At 45.1% G+C, this 21,036-nt stretch overlaps 1 protein-coding gene across 1 annotated transcript in view; it reads right to left on the bottom strand.

The window, feature by feature from the left end:
* COQ8A (coenzyme Q8A) overlaps positions 1-21,036 on the bottom strand; it is a 41,739-nt gene that overhangs the window by 3,311 nt on the left and 17,392 nt on the right. The window contains exons 5-12 of the mRNA XM_069852739.1: positions 14,536-14,610; positions 8,926-9,048; positions 5,208-5,293; positions 4,364-4,504; positions 3,404-3,485; positions 3,190-3,283; positions 2,154-2,295; positions 140-247 (exon numbers count right to left, since the gene is read on the bottom strand). Of these exons, the coding sequence (XP_069708840.1) occupies positions 140-247; positions 2,154-2,295; positions 3,190-3,283; positions 3,404-3,485; positions 4,364-4,504; positions 5,208-5,293; positions 8,926-9,048; positions 14,536-14,610 (851 nt within the window). The remainder of the gene's footprint in view (positions 1-139; positions 248-2,153; positions 2,296-3,189; positions 3,284-3,403; positions 3,486-4,363; positions 4,505-5,207; positions 5,294-8,925; positions 9,049-14,535; positions 14,611-21,036) is intronic.

Genomic DNA, 21,036 nt, shown 5'->3' with positions numbered 1-21,036 from the left:
CTGTCCTACCTGCCCAAGGCTTAAGGACAGGAACCTGAGAGAATCTCAGTAAGGGCTCATCAAACTTGGAGTGGGGAATAATCAAAATTTGATGAAAACCACATCTTGTACAGGCAGAACAGTGGCTGCTTGAACTTACCTTGTGCAACTGTGGGTCATAGAAGAAGTTTGACCAGTTTGGATCAGTCTGCATGTACCTGAACTCAAACAGTTCCCGCAGACACAGTACCAGGATGTTGTGACAGATCTTGAAAAGGAAGGAAAGAAAGAAACAAATCAGGAGGGTAGCAAGCCTTATTAACTCATGTGATTTACAGCAGGCATTAGCAAACAGGGAACACATCACCACCCTGGTGGGAACTCTCTGTTCCATGCTGCAAAACTCCTGAAGAGCAAGAGAGTGTCTCAGCAGCTCCCAGCCCACATTTGCCATAGGACATCTTTATCAGACGGCACAGCTGCCATGCAAGCTTTACATTAGCCCGAGCTGTAGTTCATATTAGCCCCTGGATGTGCCTCCAGAGAGGGCGCTACCCTCTGTCTGGCAATTGAAAACAGCAGGCTCCAGGGGTTGCCCAGCTGCCTGTGTTACTCAGTCCAGGTCCTGTCCAGCTTTGACTATGCGCTTAGCTGTCACTTTAAGAGTAAAGGATCATCTTGACAGTGCAAAGAGGGATCCAGAAGCAGAGGCAGAAGAGACCAGTAAAGCATTACAGCCTACCCTGATCGAAAGTCCTGCAGGACCCTGGCCAAAATGAAACCAGTGCAACTCAGAGGAAATGCGATGCAGTTCCAAGGCATTTTAAGTTAAAGACTCAAAGAAGCTAGAGAGTCTCTTCCTGTAAAGCTGCCAAATTATGTACAGAGTTAGGTCCAAACCATTACTGAAAGAGCTCTTCACTAGATACACACATTCACCATACACTTATCAGCAAAGTCTTCTGCTGGGCTCAGCACTGACCCAGCTTGTGCAGGAGCAGTAGACTCACACTTGGGGACTGACAGACATGAGGGAAGTGAGAGTAGCAGTCCCTGAAGGGCCCACTGCTGAATTGCAGACAATAGCAGAGCTTTTCTGTGAGGATTTTTAACTGGAGTCTGTTCAGCAGAACTGCCAACCTCATTCTGTCCCTCTTCAGCTTCTGCAAAACTAGAGTTAAACATCATATCACAGAATCACAGAATAACCAGGTTGGAAGAGACCCACCGGATCACCGAGTCCAACCGTTGACAGAGGGAGGAAAGAATCCAAGACAGAGGGAGGAAAGCATCAAATGCAAGCCAGACCCTGCTACAGGACACTGCCATTTGGGTCAGAAGGCTGTAGGCCAGCCAGGCCAGTCATTTAGAAAAAAGAAGGGCTGCTCCTGCTGCAATGCTCCACCTCACAGTCTTTAAAAGCAACCCTGATGATATAGCAGCTCAGCAAGGACAAGCCCCAAGAACAGACAGCTCAGGTGTCACAGGCAGCCAGCCCTGGCATACCTCCAAGTATGGTGCCAAGATCTGTTTATCTAGAACATACTCTGCCCTCTTCCCCAGTAACCTGCTAACAGCTGACAGCTCACAACAAGACAAAAAAAAAAATCTGAATACTAGGACAGTTATTTCTGCTACCAGAGCAGCTGCTTGTCAATCCACAGCATTCCACTCACTTGCTATATTTGACACCAACACCTACCTATCCCCATATCTTCCCCTCCTGTTTACGAAGAGGTACTTTTCCAGCCGACCTGTGCAGCACAGGTCAATCCCACAGGAGATAATGCACTCGTGCCCAAAAGAGCAGCTGCAAAACAAGACTCCTCTCTCCTAGCTGACAATCCCTCCCAAACTAAAGGTCATCTGAAACAGGGCCACCTAGGAGTTACCCAGCTAGGCCACATGCCCTCCAGCCACCCTTGCCATTCACCCCCACAGCCCCTCCCTGCTGAATGCTGGCACCTGCAAAGCCTCAACTACCCTGAGGAGGCTCCAACAGCACTGGCAAACTCCTTACACAGAAATCTTCTAAGAGGCTCCAGGTAGTCCTGGACTCCAGCTCTGCTTTGCATTGCTCATGGTTTGCCCTTCCACAAACCATCCCCTGGTCTAGCAGTCAGGCCAAGCACGCTGCTCTGGGTGAGGGGCAAGGGAAGACTACTCCATAATACCTCATTTCGAATCTCCTGACTCAGTCCCACAGCCTGATCCAAGGGGAAGCCAGACACCAGTTCTGTGGTCAGGACATGCTTGCTGCACAACTCATCCACTACTCTTGGGACATAAAAGAAAGGGTGGTCTTTCAGCAGCTCCCTAGGAGACAAAGAAAGGAGAGGAAAAAGTTAAAAGCCCAGAAAGCAATCAGGCCCCTACACAACACCTCATGCAGCACAAAGGCCCTTCACACAACCTTTCCCCAGACCCTGGCTGTGGCTACCAGGAGATGTTTTCCCCAGCTGTTACAGCACGGATCAAGTCACCAGAAACCCCACCAGTGACTTATAGTTGCTGCCAGCTCCTGAGGTCACATCTCCTGCTAGAGCAGTGACATGGGGATGGCTCCAGGCTGATACATCAAGGGTCACCAGGCTCACTCCACTTCATTTCAGAACTGGACTACACACATGGAAGAAACAGTCCTTTTCCAAGGCGAGTAATGCCACAGGGGCAGTTCTGCAGTGGGACCGGAAGGGCATCCAGCCTCTGGCCATCTCTCCCTCATCCAGTCTTCATGTGAAAACTATCTGGTCCCCACTGCTAAGTCAAGACAAGGGAATGGGCAGTACCGGCGGTGTTAATTGCTTTAAGAGGGCTGAACTGAAAAAACTCCTTAACCAAAGGATGGGAGAAGCTTATAACAGGTTGACAGAACAGCACTGCAACCTGGCCTCAAGAGTTACTGCAGTACCTTCACACATGGTAAAACAGACAGGCTTGCACTGAAGGAGAGGATAGCACCCACCTGCTACATCCCCACGCTTCAACAGCAGCATCACAGTTCAGCTGACTGAAAACATATCAGCCAAGACAAGGTGGTAACTGTAGCAGACTGCTCTGGCCACAAAAACACACCCTTCCCCTACACTGCACCCCACGGCATGGCATTCATCTCCCCACTGTCCCTGAAGTTAAGCAACCTCTCCTGCATTTCATACACACGCGCATACACACAAGTGGGAGGGGTTGAAGGCAATGGCGTGAACCTACTGGAATTTCCTTGCACAGTCAGCTTCTCTCTGGTAGTCACACTCCAGGGCCAGCTCTCTGCTCAGGACTTCAATCAAATGTTCAGGGAACAAACCTAAAAGTCAAACAGCAGTCTATGAGAGAAGTATGCAATGCACTGCTTTAAATGGTTTGGTAGAACTTAACATGCACCAGCAGGAACACAGGGGCTGCCAAGGGTCTCGGAATTTTTTACCTTCAGGGAGAATATTGCTCATGCTCAGGACAGTCATCAGGTTATTAACATCACTGTTGATGCTCTGGGCAACTCCGGGGTACTGCAAGAGAGAATGAGAGAGGTCAACGTTGCGATTATATGCCCCAGTTATAAAACCACCTTTCAGCTCAGCATCCAGTGACCCTCACAACAGTCACCTACAGCCTGGCAAGGAACCAGGGCATACTCAAGCCACACACCCCTCCTCTAAAAGCTTATTTAAAGTCCAGCACCTAAAATAAGGGACAGAGACAGGCAAAGATGCAGCTCTTTGCAACAGAATGGCCTGTTTAGGTCCTCTGACAGGGACTCTTCCATGCTATTTCTAAAATCTCTCCACTTTACACCAACCAGATGATCAACTTTTCCTGGGACCACGCTCAGTCAGCAAGGGACTTCAATCCTTTAGATTATAAATCATGCTGTACAAGGAATTTCAGCTCCAGAACTCAATTCTGTTAGAAAAAAACTGCTTGAAGTTGCTGACAGCTTTAGTATGAGTTGCTGAATATCTACCTGCCTCATCAGAATGCTCAATACTCGGTGTCTACTTGTCACTTAAAATTTCTTCAAGCTTCAGGTTGTGGCTAGAAAGGGGTACATGGCACATGCACATCCCAGACAAGATTGACCTATGGAGCAGGTAGGACACCCACACACAGCCCTAACAGTACAATCAGTCCCTCACCACCATTATCCCCTTGCTGCAGTGACATACCTGTAAGGCGCCTCCTGCTCACCTGGAGACAGAGGCAGGCTCAAGCTGCAAAACCTTTTCTGTCCTTCCCCTCTTCTTGCACTAGGTAGGATACTGCTGGACTGAAATTTTCATCTGCATTAAAACATTTCTCATCTGTCTAGTTGTAAACAGACTTGTGCAGCTCCCCTGCCCTTCCATGGGGCAACTGGCAAGAGAAAAGGCTGGTATGCAAAGCCCACCTGGATTTTCATGGCAACTTCTTTCCCATTTTTCAAGCGTGCCAGGTGAACCTGACCAATTGAAGCAGCAGCAAAGGGGCGTTCTTCAAAGGACTCCAGCTTATCCCTCCAGTTGGGGCCAAGATCATTGTTCAGAGTTTTCTACAAATAAAAAGAAAGCATGAGGGTATGGGACGGAAAGACTTAAGAATTTTGCTATTGGAAATCATGTTCCTCTAAGGTGACTAACATGGCCTATAGTAGTTCTGAGTACCTATACCCTGCTTTCTAGATTGTCCTCTCTTCCTCATCATTGCACATCATTACAAGGAGTGGTTCAGCCAGCAGTGCTCCCCCAACACTAAACAGATGTCAATCAGACCCATGTGAGGTTCTGTTGCTCTGGCCTAAAGGATAGAAATCTTGATAACAAATACCACTGCTTTAGCAAGTCCCCTTTTTTGGTCCCACTTACTATCTACCAGAATATGGAGTTAGATATTTCTCCTCTTTCATTATGCTGCCAATCATGATGATTAACTATCACAACCTGCTTTAACAGCTTTTTTTGCTAAATTGCCAGACTGCCATATTTAAGTTCCGGCTCTGTTCAGTGCCTTTCAGAAGATAAAAAAAAATCCCACATTTTTCACTCTGCCTAGACCTGGGCTTCAATGTTTTGGAGAGAATAGGCAGGATATTGAGAGAAAGAATAAGATTTTACCCACTATTGAAAATACACACCATTATTTAAAGAATACTCTTAAAAATCCTCATCCACCTCCCTTACTGGCACATGTTACTAGTGTTATTTACTCTGTTACTGACCCTCCTCCCCCGATATGCAGGAAGGAATATTCCTCACCATCATCTGCTTTATTGGCATGAAGTCAGCACTCTGACGTACACGCTCAAAAATCCTCTGAAGATGGGGGTTGATGAAGGCATCATCTACCGAGGGAAAAAGTACATCGTGGTCAGTGCAGGCACCGCGTTCTCCAGTTCCTCTTCAGTGCACAGAGAAACATGCACCTGCATTCAGACAAACAAGGTTGTCCTGCCCCCAAGCACATTGCAGTGAAGGTCTTTAAGATAATTCTAGTCCAGAAACTCTCCATACCCAGAAGTAGCATCTGAGGTATCACACCTTTAGAAATGAGCCAAACGGAAGTCCTTTGCATGAGTAGTAAAATAAAGGTGGAAAAACACCCTTCTCCTTCCTTTCTACTCTTGCAAAAAAAACCTGCGTATTACCCAAACATCTCCTAAGCTACCCTCCTGCTGCAGCAGGAGAAAGTTTCTGTACATCCAGACATCATCACCAAGGAAGATACAAAGCATGAATACACCAGAAAGCATGCTGAGAAACATTTATACAGTTGTCACAGTGCTCCCTGGCTTTGTCCAGCAGCAGGACAGAGAGCAAGGGGGCAGCTCAACACAGCATAGAGGCTTTTGGTGTGATGGCACATTGCACAAACAAGAGCAGAGTGCTCTGCACAAGCCTCTGTCATCCACCAGCCCATCTTCTCACTGACAGCAGTATAGGCATTCAGGTCTAGGAGAGGCCGGGAGAGGCCGCTGTGTCATGGAAACACAGGTCACAGAAGGAACGCTCCAGAGAGCCATTGCAACACCCCCAGGTTCATAAAATGAACTGGATTAAACCATATTATGAGGCAGTAGCTTCTCTAGAAAGCTGTGCAGTGACAAAACTCCACTTGCACAAGTACTTCTGCTCTATCATCAATGGTGTATTTCCATGAAGCCTCCAAATATTATAAAAAAAAAAGGGGGTACGTGAAAGTATTAGCCACCATACTGAAATACGATAACCCACACCTCATGGGATGACCGGGCAGAAAGAATGGACCTCATTTATAGTGACTCCTGCTTCCAAGAAGCCATTTGTCTCAAGATATCAGGGTTTGCTACAGGCATTTACAACAACTTCTATTATAAGAACTTCTGTTATTTTGCTTTTTGCTGTCATCCAAAAAACTCGCAAGGTATTTCAGCCTTTACTCTGAGGGAGCATTCTTAACTGGGGCTGCTTGACCACCACTGTTGTGTTCATTAGCACAATGCTAAGAAACCTGCACATCCAGATTGACTGTACAGAAACTCAGCAGCAACATTAAGAGTAAGTCATGCTGTAGAGGCAACTGACAAAATGAGGCCTATAACATAGATGAACAAGGTTATACACCTTTGTGGTAAACTGATGAGGTCTTACTGGAATGAAACACAAAGCAAGAGTCAAGTCTTGCACTGTCAACTTGGCAAATGCAGCTGCCTTTCTAGTATCTTCCAGAACACACATCAGAACACAGGATGATTCTGGGCCCTTGGCATGCTTTCTGTACAAGGTCTTTGGGTATGTGGGTCCCTAACAAGTGCATCAGCTCCCAGAAGAAGACATCAGAGGTTTTAAGGGCACCACTTTATAACTTCAGGATAGTTTAGCTTGCAGATACTCAGCTGCATCTGGACAAGGCAACACAAAGCCCCTAAGTTCAACTAGCACACATCCCTGTTCAAATTCACCAGACCGCAGAAAAGCCCATTTAGCAGCAAGAGTTGTGCAAAGCTCTCCTGTCCAAACAGCCACACGAATAACCAGATATTCTGTGCTGTTGGAAGCGTCTACCATATTTCACAACTGTCCCTCCACAGGCTTACCAGGGGCCTATATTCTCACCAGGCACTGCAGCACTCCACACACTTGTCACAAGGTGAAATGAGGGCTAGGCAGCACAACCGAGGTTGCTAAAGGCCTGCATGTTCTTGACACCCAAGTGAAGTCAATCAGCAAGTGTTTTACACTCCTGCCAGAACTCAGTAACATTAGGACATAGCAGACAAGTGACAAAAGTGCAGAGAATTTCTGCTCCTCAGAGCTGACCTTTCACAGCTATTCTCTCTTCACTCACATCCAAGCCTAGGGCAGCTGCGACCAGGCTCTGGGCACATACCAGGTGCAACTCAATAGTGTCTTAAGAATTTTAAACTAATCCCCATCTATAGTAGACTAGTTAACTTCAGAGCCAGTTTCCAGACATGGTGCGCTCATCCCATATACCAAAGGCACTGGCCACAGAAAGCAAGGAGCACAACAGCTCCTGCTAGATCTGCACTGTGAGCCACCAGTCATGGGCACCTGGCTGTTTCTACAGGTTAAGAAAACAGCATATGGGTAGCAGCCTTTGACACAGCAGCTTCTGCTTCCCACCTACCTTTGTTAACATCACCATCAGCCCAGCACACACCTAAAACAAGTGATGAGCAAACGAAGAACTACGCAATGCCACAAAATCAGGACTTTCTGGAACAGGGAGCTGGTCTTGGTTTATTGGCTAGTCCAGGTTAAGATAATACTAGATCCAGTCTCATTAGTCAAAGGCTATAAAAACTGGCATAAGCCAAGTAAGCCGAATACTTCAAACACTCAGACACTGACTCAGTTTCAGTAACACGTTGAAAGCTATTTCTAGACAAAAGCATAACAGCCATTTTTGGCTGGTTCTTCCTTTTCCTATCACGTTGGGTAGGAAGGTGAAGTAGACAGGTCCACATAAGGTCTGAATTCAGCACATGTGGGGCCAGTTGGCAATTTGTTAATCAAGAATAAAGACATTACTGCCTTAGTGGGCAAGAAACCATGGGATCAGTGAACAAGAGCAAGGACACGAAAAGGAAGAAATTGCAAACTGAAGATTGTTGTGAAGAGCTGTAGATATTTGTGCTAAAAACAGACTATGTGAAGTTGTAAAACAAAGTAGTATAACTAAGCTATTTGAGCAGGTGAAAAATGATTGCCTCAATGAGGTAGGTGTATAAAACAGATGGCTTTTACTTAATAAAGATCTTCAATCCTGACTTGGAGAGTCCATGCCTCAATACGCCACAAGCACACATGATATCTTCCAGAGTAATCTGACAGTTCAGTGCAGACACTGATGTCACTCATGCTTTCACCTGTGATCACTGACATCAGAGCCTGATGGAGTAAGTACCCATTTGAAGTCTCCTCAAGATGAAAAGAAGTGGTTTATATCCACTAAGATTATCAGGCCTTTCCAGAAAAGCTTCAATGCCAATGAAATATGGAAACCATAAACATGCTGTAACTGGGAGACAGCTGTGGATATGGACACAACATTGACCACTTTAGGAGAACAAAGCACAGGATCATGTTTTCGTTGCCATCTTCCTCCTTTCTAAGCAGGATACCTGTGTACAGAGTGCGATAAAGTTCTGCTTCTCAATAACTGCTTTTAACACAAGCATTAAAATTCAGAGAGCATCACCTTAATTTCAACCGCTTTCACTTGTTTGCCTGACAGGGGACTTGGAAAGTGGTGGTATGTAGTGCATACGTTTAGTTATTTCACACTGGAATTACACTATATTGAATCAAACATATCTCCATCACTGCTCTCACATGAGAAAACCACTTGCCTAGTTTCTCCACATTCACTTGACACTGATTCCAGACAGCTGACCATGAATCACAAAGAATCAATTGACGCACCTGATAGCACTGCCAAGGAGGACAGCTGAGGATCTATGGTAACACTTACCCTGAATGCTTAACATCTGTCCCAGCTTCAGTGCGGCTCCCCGGACCTTGCACAAGGTTCTCACAATTCTTTCTGCATTGGCTTCTGACAGGAACGGACTGGAATCCATCACTGCTTTCTTTCCTGAGAAGAGAAAGTGTATGTGAGCTCAATCCATTGTATTAGTACACATTCAACTGATTTGGCCTTCCCCAGAGAAATCAACTTAGGAGTACATTTGGCACCTTCTCTGCAACTCAGGGTTATGGGGACAGGACTTGGAACACGTACCTTGTGCTACTTTCAGGCTGCTGTCTTGAGCGCCAACAGCAGCAAGTCATAGCAGCACAGACTTCCAGGGAAGCTGTGCAAACAGTTCAGGATCCTGGGCAGATGTTGGTGTTTAAACTCACTGTGCCAGCTAGCTCAGCCTCAAACGCTACATAAGGTCTCCCAAGTCCCATGCCATAGGCCTAGCATAGTCATAGCACACAGAATAGCAGTAGGAGTGAGCTACAACAATTGTCAAAAGCTTTGACAGCACCCTGATAGACAGAGAACATGCTGGTACTTCTTAGAGTGGGAGCAGGCATTCACACCAGTACCAAATCTCCTTTCTCATACCCAATCTTGCCCAGAACACTGAGATTCATACATAAACACATCCTGCACATCCGAAGTGTGCACTAGGATCAGGAGAGAACAGACAAAACTTTCACATCGTCAAGTCCACAATAACATTCTTTCCTAATTGAACTGAAATTTACTGTCTCCTGATGCATAGGCAAAGCAAACTGCCCCAACACCATAGCACCATAGCTGCATATAGCACTTTGAAAACACAGCAGATGGTTAACCTCATCAGAGATTTACAAAGCTAGACAAATCCAGGGAGGCTGGAGATAGCCTTCACAGTAGAAGCCCAGCAGGAGCTCTTATCTGTGATACCATGCAGTATACTTGGACTGCTGGAAAGTAAATTAATTCCTGTTGTCAAGATTGCCAACCTGCTTCCCTTTTACAGCCTCATATGTGCATGGAGTTCCTTACCGCATTCTTACGGGCAGCTTGCTATTAAGATGGTGCCTTTAGAGAGAAGAACATCTCAGTGTAGTCACTTGTTCTGACTGCACATAGAGGCTGTGCAGGTAGAAGACAAACCCTTCTGTCCTTACTCCTATCAGCAGCTGTGCTTGCACAGAACAATGCCCAAAATATACATACTAAAACATGCACATTCACATCCTCTGGAGAGGGTAAAACCTAACATCCAACAGGCCCACTAACGATTGCAGCCATCTACACACCAATGCCATGGCCCCAAGTATGCAATATGGGTTTTATGTGGCATAAGAAGCCCTTTACCACCATGTTTATTTTTAATTGCAAAGGCAGAGGAAAAGAGAAAGGGAAAGAGACCCTGACTCAATTTTTTGGACCCTCTGGGAGAAGCAACACAAAACTTTTCCAGGCAATGCTCAGTAAAGCAGGGTCAGAAGAGGCAAGCAGGCAACCACTGACTACCCCTCCTGGGGCTACAGCTCAGCTCCTGCTGATTTGAGAGCCAAGCTGGGGGAAGGTCAGATCTTACAGCCAGGCTGCAGGGCCCACAGCTGGTACGCTCATCTTGGAGCTGCATCACCCTTTTTTGAACTCTTCAGAGGAAAGGGTACAAAGGACAAAACAGCTGAATCCCACACATACCACAAACAGGGCCCAAAAAGGCACAGCAGCTGCAACAGCCCTGAAGACCTCAGGCAGAGGAAAATTACTGGCGTGTCATGTAGTGACTACAGCAGCAAAAGATCTTCTCTGTCTCCAGCTAGCTCTTAGGAAGGTATACAAAGGGAGCTCAGATTGGCCAGGGGACAGGAGAAAGAACTAAGAGACCGAAGTAACTGCAGTCTGAACTCTGGTGGCTCCCACAACTTGTTACAACCTTCTCTAGGCACTAAGTACATTACTGATCTGACAGATACCCTTCAGCCCCAGCAAGAAAGAACAAAGATTTCCCTAGAGAAGTGATACCACTGAACTCTCCACTGGCAGTGTAAAGGATGTCAAGCACTGTCTTTCCCTGTCCTTCAGCCACTCCTTTACCTGTTTTGTGGGAGTAGCAAGGTGGCAGTGCATGTGGGACATCAACTTTCTGTCCAAATCTTCAACACGTAGAAAATACATGTGAAAAGAAGAGAGGAATAAAAGCACCAGGAGAGAGTACACAGGACAACTATCCTGCTCTTGAGAGCAGGATACAGAGAAGCTGGAGGGGCCCAGAAGTCACCCACTTGCAGCTTAGACACAGCAATCCTCAGAGCATGTTTTGCTTTGGATCCAGAACGTTACGAATCAGAGAGGCTGAATAGGTAGAGCTGCCTATGGCAGAAGGATGTGGCTTTTTGGAAAGCTAGCTCTGGAGAGTGGAGTGTTTGGAGCTATCTAACAGAGCTCTGGCTCTTAACTGTCCCATCAGGAAAATTCTGTATCCTTAGCAATGATGAGGCAAATGAACCCTTGTATAAGCTCTGACACACAGACAAATAGGAGCTGGGAAAGTACCAAGTCAAAGCCTTACCGACCTTCATATGACCTACACATACAAACGTTCTTCTCTGAGTCTGCAGCAGGATAAAGTTAGTTAATGATTAAAGTCACTGCCAGAAGCCAATGAACCCTGGAGCCTGCCAGTTCTTCTGCAGCAGTTGCAGCAGGCAGACGCCCTCAGGAGTGCTTCACCCATGTCTTCCTTTCCAAATCCAGAATCGCCATGAACCCTTCCAAATCTGTGGCCATCTCACAGCTATATCACTGCTTTTCCACCTCCTTTGCTATTCTCAAATGGAAAACTAGCCACCAGACTCTGCGTGTATTTGTTTTTAGGACTGTCTGCCACAGACCATACAAAGTTTAGGGCAAGTGAAGAGTCAAGAACATAGCCTAAGCACTTAGGACTGAAAACCTAAGGAGATTGCATTATTCCTTTCCATAAGAAAATAACTACATTCAAATCTAGGCCATCTGCCAGCCCTTAGGGGCTCTGCCTTGCCTGGTATTTGCACAGTGCCAAGTAGAACAGACCTGTCGAGGTCAAGTTGAATGTGAACCCAGACTCTCTTTTCTAGTAATGGCTGCTATTTATCTGGACACTTGTTTCATTTTTGTTCCCAGAAATTTATTCTGCCCTCCATTCCCACCCCATGCCAGCCTTGTACTTTAGTTACACACTGTAAATTCAGAGACTGTCATCAATGTAACCAGTTACTGAGGATGTTATTTTTAATTAGCTACGTCAACCTACCAAGAAAATTCCCATTTAAAGAAACCTGCACCTATTTACAGGACTTCAGCAGTGGAAAGAATTTATGTCCAGGACATCAGGCTCGAATGGAGAAGGGAGAAATTAAAACTCTTGCACTGGAATCTTTCGTTCTAGGACAAACCCCTTAAGAAGTAGTGAATTGTTTATGGAAACATAGACAATCCAAGACAGAGAGAGAAGGGCTCCATCTAAACACAGACGGGGAAACTGAGGAGGAAAAGACAGATCAGCATTAGCGCAGTTGCTCGTGAACATGTAGGCAAGTAGGCATTTGTGGTATCTCCATTTGATAACAGCAATGGAAAGAACTACAAGCCATGACGCTGGGATCATTTGTAGCTCAGGAGTTTCTGACTTGTGATTTTGTGACTGAAGAATCAGTGCTTCTAGATCCATTTTAAAGGGTTAAAGACACTTTCATTTGTACTGACAGGACAAAAGCAAGGTAACCAAGAGAAGTCTCTTTCCTGTCACTCCTGGATGCCAGTGAAAGCATGACATTTAGGCGTGCACTTGGGCATATACACATCCCACTTGTTTAAGTTTGAAGTGCCAAGAAATTACTATTAATACTGCAGCAGTGGGGAGAGAAAAGACATGCTCTTCCAACTCCCAGAGAACAGGGCTATGTCACTTTGAACAGAGACAGGTCTTAGCCTGAGCTTATGATGCTGGCAGCTGGACACAAATGCCTCAAGCTGAAATAATGAAAGGGGTACAGAGGTACTTCTAAAGCAATGTAGATGCACAGAACAGCTAAGGCTGGTACTGCCAGAAGAACAGTAAGGAAATGGGATCTTGGACTCAAAACAGTGCACATATGCCCTGCCACGCATTTGTGCAGGAACAGAGCCCATGAAGGGAGGTCTCATCCATGCAGATTTACTCACCACTAAGATCCTGTGGAAAACGCATCTAAGGACACTAGCCAGAGGCTGCAGCCAAGCCACCAGAAGACTCCCCTTGTGTCCTTGGCCTAAGAAGCTCCAAGAAAGCATGATGGCTGAAATAGTCTTTTACTTCTGCCTCACTTCAATACATGCTGCTCTGGGCCCACTCTCAATACCACTACTCTTCTCCTTTACAGTGTAAACCACTGCTCCAAGCTCTTACCTAAGCAGACCTGACAGCAAGAGGGGAAGCAAGAATGAAAGCAATACAACTAAAAATAAAAGGTAATTTTCTAACTCCTTCGTCTAGCATCAAAGCCATTTGTTTGACAAAATAACTCTTCCCAAAGTATAACTCAGACCATAGAGCAGACTTCTGGCACCAAGTTACAGTTACAAAGGAAAATAATAGTTTCCCTAGCAAGAAGAAAATAGTCTAAAGGTGCAACTGCTTTATTGCAAGGAAAAAGTGTCCGTTACCCTCTAAAGGAAAAAAAATCCTTCCTCATGCTGTAAGGAAAAGAAACAAAGCTCATGTTACTCCCTCAAATTTCACAGCTCTGTAAGCTCATGTTTCCATTTCAGGGTGTGCCCAATTAGAAAATAATTTGACAAGCAGAGAAACACCAAAAGTTGTGCAATTACTCCTCTGTTAAAAAAAAAAAAAATAACCAGCTTCCAACAGGTATGAATAACTTGTCAAACATCACAACAAACATCACAAGCCTTCAAGGATTCTCCACAGGATAGATCATGTTTGCCTAAATGCAGAGAAATCCAAGCAGAGAAACTCAGCCAGGCTCAACCACCTCGTGTCGTGGATGGAAATGACTTTTTGCCAAGGATCCTTTTTCTCTGCTGGGCTCTGCAACGCTCTGCATTGCTAAGTTGTTCAGGGAATACAAAAACGCAAGCATTAACAAGGAGTATGCTGGGTGGCACACAACTCCTCCCATACCCTTTGTCGCCCTCCAACAAGTGTTTCATCTGCTGGAGTGTTGATTTTTGGCTTGGGAGTAGTTTTTTTGAGGTGGGTTTTTTTTAAAGTTTCACCAAACAGTTTTTTAAAAAAATGTTAGGCCAAGACAGTCCACAAGTGGGCACATGGATAGTACTCAAACTCATGGTTGGCTGGTATTCAAACTCATGAAAAGTAAGCTGTCAGAATTGTGCTGGCATCACCTCATTCTCTTGTGTATACCTCTGATTTCTGTCTACATAATGAGGCTGTGGTGTACTAAGATGGAAAAGGAATCTGGAGGTGTAAAAGAATTCTGTTAAAAGAACTACCTACATTCCCCCTGTTATTCTGACTGCCTCACCATGCCAGCTTTCAAACAATAAAATCTTCTGAATGCAGGTAAGCTGTGCTGGTGGCAGGGCAGGTGAGGAGTGGAGAATGAGGATGTAGAAAGTGCTTACCATTGCGTTCCTCAGGTCTAAGGCTCTTCTTTGCAACTTCTGCCAATGCCCCAATGCCAAGACCAACAGCTAATCCTTTAAAATACGAAGAAAAATATCTAAGTCAGAATAAAAATTAAAAAAAAATTTCTGAGCCACATACAGAGGCATTCTTTGTAGTTAACCTTAAGCCACACGGTCAAATGCACAGCAGCAAACCAGCTTGATTAGAACATCCTGGCTTTTGCAATGAAGTGATCTTCAAGTTTGACAACAGTTTCCTCCTGTACTTCTTTCTTCAGCCCACCGTGCCAGCCAGATTAAACTACAACTACAAAAGAAGCGTCATTTCCCCCACTAACCTGACAAAAGCTGAAGATTAAATGAGACACAGATCTAATCATGCAGTAATCCATACTACCACAGGTCACACTGACTTCACAATTTCAAAACATTTATTTTTCTGTATAATAAGTTACATGGTCAATCAGACCAACTGGTGCTTCCTCACATTTCCTCAGTAATGGTCCATCCCACCATGCCTCACCCTTACACTGCTACCGTTACTGGGCGTGCACGCTTTCCTAGAACTCCAAGTCCTCCTTTTTTAGACTCAAGTAAAGAGGCCTGGACACAAACAAGTCAAACCTCATCTTGCATAGTGAATTTTTATTCTCTCCCATCAGCTAACTAACTACAATCTCACCTCTCCTGATAAAAATTCAAACTTGCATAGTACATCTGCTTCAGCTCCATAGTACATCAGCTCCATCTAGCAATGTTGCAGACTGCATGCACTCGGTCAAAGAATCCAGCATAAGACGAATCACCAATGCACAGGAGGCATCAGTGACATTACAAGGCCTTCACAAAGACTGCTTCCAGGGCACCTCTACTCTCCTCTCATGCCATTTAACTGTAAGAACAACCATTCTCCATTGCACGTGAATGTTTAAGAGCATATGACAATACAGAAATCTACATTCAGAAAAAATGTAGCTGTCACAGAATACCATGATTTTAACAACCTAGATTAAAAAATCGTGAAATAATTTTGGGAGATCTCTAGTAAGTTTTCCGTACTTTCTTCAAGTTTTTCTATAGAGGAAGAGCATTGAAATGCCAAATATCAGCCGAAGGAAGACTGCAGTTACTAGGTAACTTGTGCAGCCCCTGCAATAGTGTCTTCAATAGCATATCCAAGCCACATGTGACCATTGAGCATGTCACTTGCACCAGAAATGGAGACTTTATTAGCTGAACAAAATGAGAAAACTATTCCTAGATGCCACAGGAAAGAAGCAAACAAAAATTCTTTTCAAACACAGCATAAACAGTATCTATTAAAATGCTGATACACATCTGGCATCAGATCCCATCCCTGAGACTAACTTGGTGCAGAAAGTATCAAGTCAGTCAGGAAGCCAGTGAAGACAGGTAACTTGCCAACAAAAGGTGATTTTCTAGACTGAATACCACTCAGGGAACACTTTTGTTGGCCTTGATCCCACTTTTATCACCTTCAAAAGAAACACTCCCTACCAGAACTCTGTTTGGTCATTATCAGAGCTAGGTCTGGCAGTAACCACTTCCAAATTAAATACATTGCATCTCCTTCTAAAGGCTGCATGTTCACTACTGAGATTTACTGCCTGTACTTAAAATAAAAAATATCTGCAGTTTATAATCTCTTTTCATCTTTAAGACACAAGCCACCTCAAAGACAAACAAAACACTAGGAATCACATTCTTCTTTGTCTTCTGGTATAAAGCCGAAGTTCTAGCAAGCTTCAAAGCAGGTTGTGGTTTGCATCAGTGTAAACAAGATCAGACTCCAAACAATTCTGTGTCACACTTCCTCTCTCATGGCTGTACACTTGAATGTTTGAGCATTCAAACTAAACCATGTTGTAGACTACACTAGAAAAGTTTCTGTTACAACAGGTGCTCTTAGAATTTTCTCACTGCTTAACTGTGTCCAGATTGCTAGAAAATGAACTCAGATCATTAGTCAACAACTGTTTCAAATAAACTAAAGACAGGCATAAACAACTTTAAACTTTAGCAGCTTTGTAACAGTAAAGATTTGAAGTTTAAACAAAGGCTTCAAGCATCTTTAAACCATAATCAATGTGCTGCTCAGGGCATTACATGAAAATGCAATGCTCAATTCCTACTTCAAGTCTCCAGTAACTACCCGGGAACATCTCAGGGCATATGTAGCCTTGCTCTATATGTGTTAGCTGGAGGGTAGATAATATTCTTGACACTGTGCAGGCTGAAGCACATCTTGAGTGCTTGCTGCTTCTTAGCAGTCAAGCCTGCAAAAAACCGAAGTCAGCTGCATATGTAACTTTCTATTGCCAAGAAACAGATAACAATTCAAAGCTGTAGTTCTCATCGAAGCAATGCCAAAACTTAGTATTCTCCCTGAACAGAGCGTTTAGAAAAAGCTACTTTTCAGAAGTACCAGTTGCCCACTTTATTCCTTTGTTCCTACCAAGTTATCAGAACAACTATGCAATTATGGAATTAAATAATGGTTTAAATTCCTCACAGCTAGAACTCCATCCGCTAACATGACTACAAGGAATCAGTTGGAGCCTGAACTTCAGGAATGTGTTACCTTCTCCTTTAAAAACTTGAATTTCATCAGTTGTGGCATCTGGAGCGCACACAGCTCACACAATAAAAACCAGCATGGAAAACTTCACCTTTCCTCATCTTACAAACCAGACTAACACTCTAGGCTTCAGAAAGCAAGCACCAGACAGGAAGGCTCAGAACCACACTACTCTTTCTAAAATGACACCAGATTTGTTTTCCAGGCCTCTTTTACACGCTCACCCATCTGAAAGGCTGTGGTCTAGGCACATAGTAATAGAACACAAATAATGCTGTGTACTGGGTCTCACTGAGATGAGTTAATTTTCTTCATAGCAGCCTGCATCATGCTGTGTTTTGGATTGGTGACTAAAAGCATTGACAACACATTGATCTTTTAGCCATTGCTAGATAGTGTTTGCACACCACCAAGGCTTTTTCTTCTTCCCCCACTCCGCCTCTGCAATGACGAGGCTGGGTACAGGGAAGAGGCTGGGAAGGGACAGCCAGGACAACTGACCCAAATCAAAGGAATATCCACATCATCTAATGTCATACTCAGCACTAAAAGCTTGGAGAAAGGAGGATGATGGGGGAGGATGTTTGGGGTGATGGTGTTTGCCTTCCCAAGTAACTGCTACAGATGCTGAGGCCCTGCTCCCCAGGCAGGGGCCGGACATCTGCCTGTCAACAGGGACTAGTGAATGAATTCCTCTTGCTGCTTTGCTTGTACATGAAGCTTTGCTTTGCCTATTAAACTGTCTTTATCTCAACTCCCAAGTTTTCTCTCTTTTACTCTTCCTATTCCATCATGCTGCAGGAGGAAAAGGGTGAGCAGATGCAGCTGCCAGCCAAGCTCAACCCACCACATGCTGCCAGCTGCTCATCTCTTACCAGGATCAACTCATCCCTCCAAAGAGCCTACATGGCTGTAGAAAAAGCATTCTCCTCCAGGCCACTAGTTTACTGACCTTGCACAAGTCACTTATGGTGTCCTTCATCTTCCATATCTACGAGATTGTGTCCACCAAGACTAATGATTTTGGGGACAATTTTCAGCATCACTAAATAGCCACAGTCCAACACCCTGGAAAAATCACATCCCCAAGCATCTCTATAAGGTCACACACCTACATTTTGCACTTTATGCAGACAGATTATTTCAGGCCTGGAAAACACCACTGGGTTTTATAACATCAGAGTGCCTCTTCAGACATTTTCCAGGCATCTCCAGCACCTGTTAGACTTCAAACCAAGCCCATCAAGAGATGACCTGGAATTAGTTTTGTTCAGGAAGAATCCTCTTGCTCAGCAACCAACTCAACAAAACACATAAGAGACCAAATGGGCTGCTACCTCTCTGCTTAGCCTGCCAAGCACACAAGTAGGTAAGACTCTACAGTGGAGCAGCCTGTGCTCTGGTTTCAGTCATGTCAAACACCACAAGTGCCACATAGAACACATTGCAAGCTGCAGGCGTCAATTCCCACTTGCTTTCTGAGCAGTTCATCAGAAGAAAGCTACACTCACTTGTCATTCACATGACAATCTGAAACCTGTAGTTGTCAGTCCTGTATATACTTTAATAGGATTAAATAAGATACCTCAAGCAGCTTTTTTTTTAGTTTTGCAAAATTGCTACATGCACATTAGACTTAGACTTCACTGCAAGCTTCCTGAATTTTCTTTATTGCATAAGGATCTTATTACATCATTAAAATAATAAACTTACAAACCAGAAACATTATTAATGGAGACAAACTGCTTAGAAAATTTACAAAGTACTTCAAAAAGACCCCTTGGATCATCAAGCCCAACCATTCCTATCAAACACTAAACCATGCCCCTCAGCACCTCATTTACTTATCTTTCAAATACCTCCAGGGATGGTGACTCAACCACCCTCCTGGGCAGCCTCGGGCCACTGCCCAATGACCCTTTCCGTGAAAAATTTTTTCTGATGTCCAGTCTGAACCTCCCCTGGAGGAGCTTGAGGACATTTCCTCTTGTCCTGTCCCCTGTCACTTGGGAGAAGAGGCCAGCACCCTCCTCTCTACAACTTCCTTTCAGGTAGTTGTAGAGAGCAATGAGGTCACCCCTCAGCCTCCTCTTCTCCAGGCTAAACAACCCCAGCTCTCTCAGCCGCTCCTCATAAGACTTGTTCTCCAGCCCCTTCCCCAGCTTCGTCCCTCTTCTCTGGACACGCTCCAGAGCCTCAACATCCTTCTTGTGGTGAGGGGCCCAGAACTGAACACAGGATTTGAGGTGCAGTCTCAGCAGTGCTGAGTACAGAGGGAGAATAACCTCCCTGGACCTGCTGGTCATGCCATTTCTGATACAAGACAAGATGCCATTGGCCTTCTCAGCCACCTGGGCACACTGCTGGCTCATGTTCAGTCAGCTGTTGTCAATCAACACCCTCAGGCCCTTCTCCTCTGGGCAGCTTTCCAGCCAGACTTCCCCTAGTCTGTAGCACTGCATAGGGTTGTTGTGCCCCAAGTGCAGGACCCGGCACTCGGCCTTGTCAAACCTCATGCCACTGGTCTCAGCCCCATGGTCCAGCCTGTTCAGATCCATCTGAAGAGCATCGCTTCCCTTCGGCAGATCAAGACTTCCACCCAGCTTAATGTCATCTGCAAACCTACTTAGGGTACATTTGATCCCCTCATCTACGTCATTGATAAAGACTTTGAACAGGGCTGGACCCAGCACTGAGCCCTGGGGAACCCCACTTGTCACTGGCCTCCAGCTGGATTTCACACCATTTACCACCACTCTCTGGGCCCAGCCATCCAACCAGTTTTTCACCCAGGAGAGTGTGCACCTGTCCAGGCCAGAGGCTGACAGTTTCCTAAGCAGAATGCTGTGAGAAACTGTGTGAAAGGCTTTACTGAAGTCCAAGAAGACCACATCCACAGCCTTTCCCACATCCAGCAGGTGGGTCACTTTGTCATAGAAGGCGATCAGGTTAGTTTGGCAAGACCTGCCTTTCATGAACCCGTGTTGACTGGGTCTGACCACCCAGTTATCTTGCATGTGTTTCATGATAGCACTCAAGATCACCTGTTCCATGACTTTCCCTGGCACTGAGGTCAGACTGACAGGCCTGTAGTTCCCTGGATCCTCCCTGTGATCCTTCTTGTAGATGGGCACAACATCAGCCAGCCTCCAGTACAGTGGAACTTCCCAGTCAGCCAGGACTGTTGGAAGATGATGGAAAGGGGTTTGGCAAACACGTCCACCAGCTCCCTCAATGCTCTTGGATGGATCCCACTCGGCTCCATCGACTTGTGTGTGTCTAACTGGCCAAGCAAGTCTTTAACCACTTCCTCTTGGATCACAGGAGCTTTGTTCTGCTCCTGTAACTCCTGGGTACATACACACAGGGAACAACTTTCCTTAGTATTAAAGACTGAGGTGAAGAAGGCATTAAGTACCTCAGCCTTGTCCTCATCCCTTGTCACAGTTGTTTCATTTGCATCCAATAAGGACTGAATATTCTCTCTAATCCTCCTTTTATTGTTAATGTATCTATAGAAAGATTTTTTGTTATCTTTCACCGACTTGGCCAATCTGAGCTCTAGTTGGGTTTTAGCCCTCCTGATTTTTCCGCTGCACAATCTCACTTCCTCCCTGTAGTCCATCCAAGACACCTGTCCCTTCTTCCAAAGTTCATAGACATTCCTCTTCTTTTGATGTCCCTCAAGATCTCCCTGCTCAACCAACTGTTTTTTTTTCCCCGCCAGCTCATTTTCCGGAACATGGGGATGGCTTTCTCCTATGCTGCTAGGACTTCCTTCTTGAAGAGTGCCCAGCCCTTGTGGGCTCCCTTTCCCTTAAGGACTGTCTCCCATGGGACTTTATCAACCAGCCTTCTGAATAGTCCAAAGTAAAAAGTAAAATAAAGTCAACAAATAA

This window comes from Phaenicophaeus curvirostris, chromosome 2 (assembly GCF_032191515.1).
Source record: "Phaenicophaeus curvirostris isolate KB17595 chromosome 2, BPBGC_Pcur_1.0, whole genome shotgun sequence".
In the NCBI taxonomy this organism is placed as follows: Eukaryota; Metazoa; Chordata; class Aves; order Cuculiformes; family Cuculidae; genus Phaenicophaeus; species Phaenicophaeus curvirostris.
This window is presented reverse-complemented; position numbering and strand designations above follow the sequence as displayed.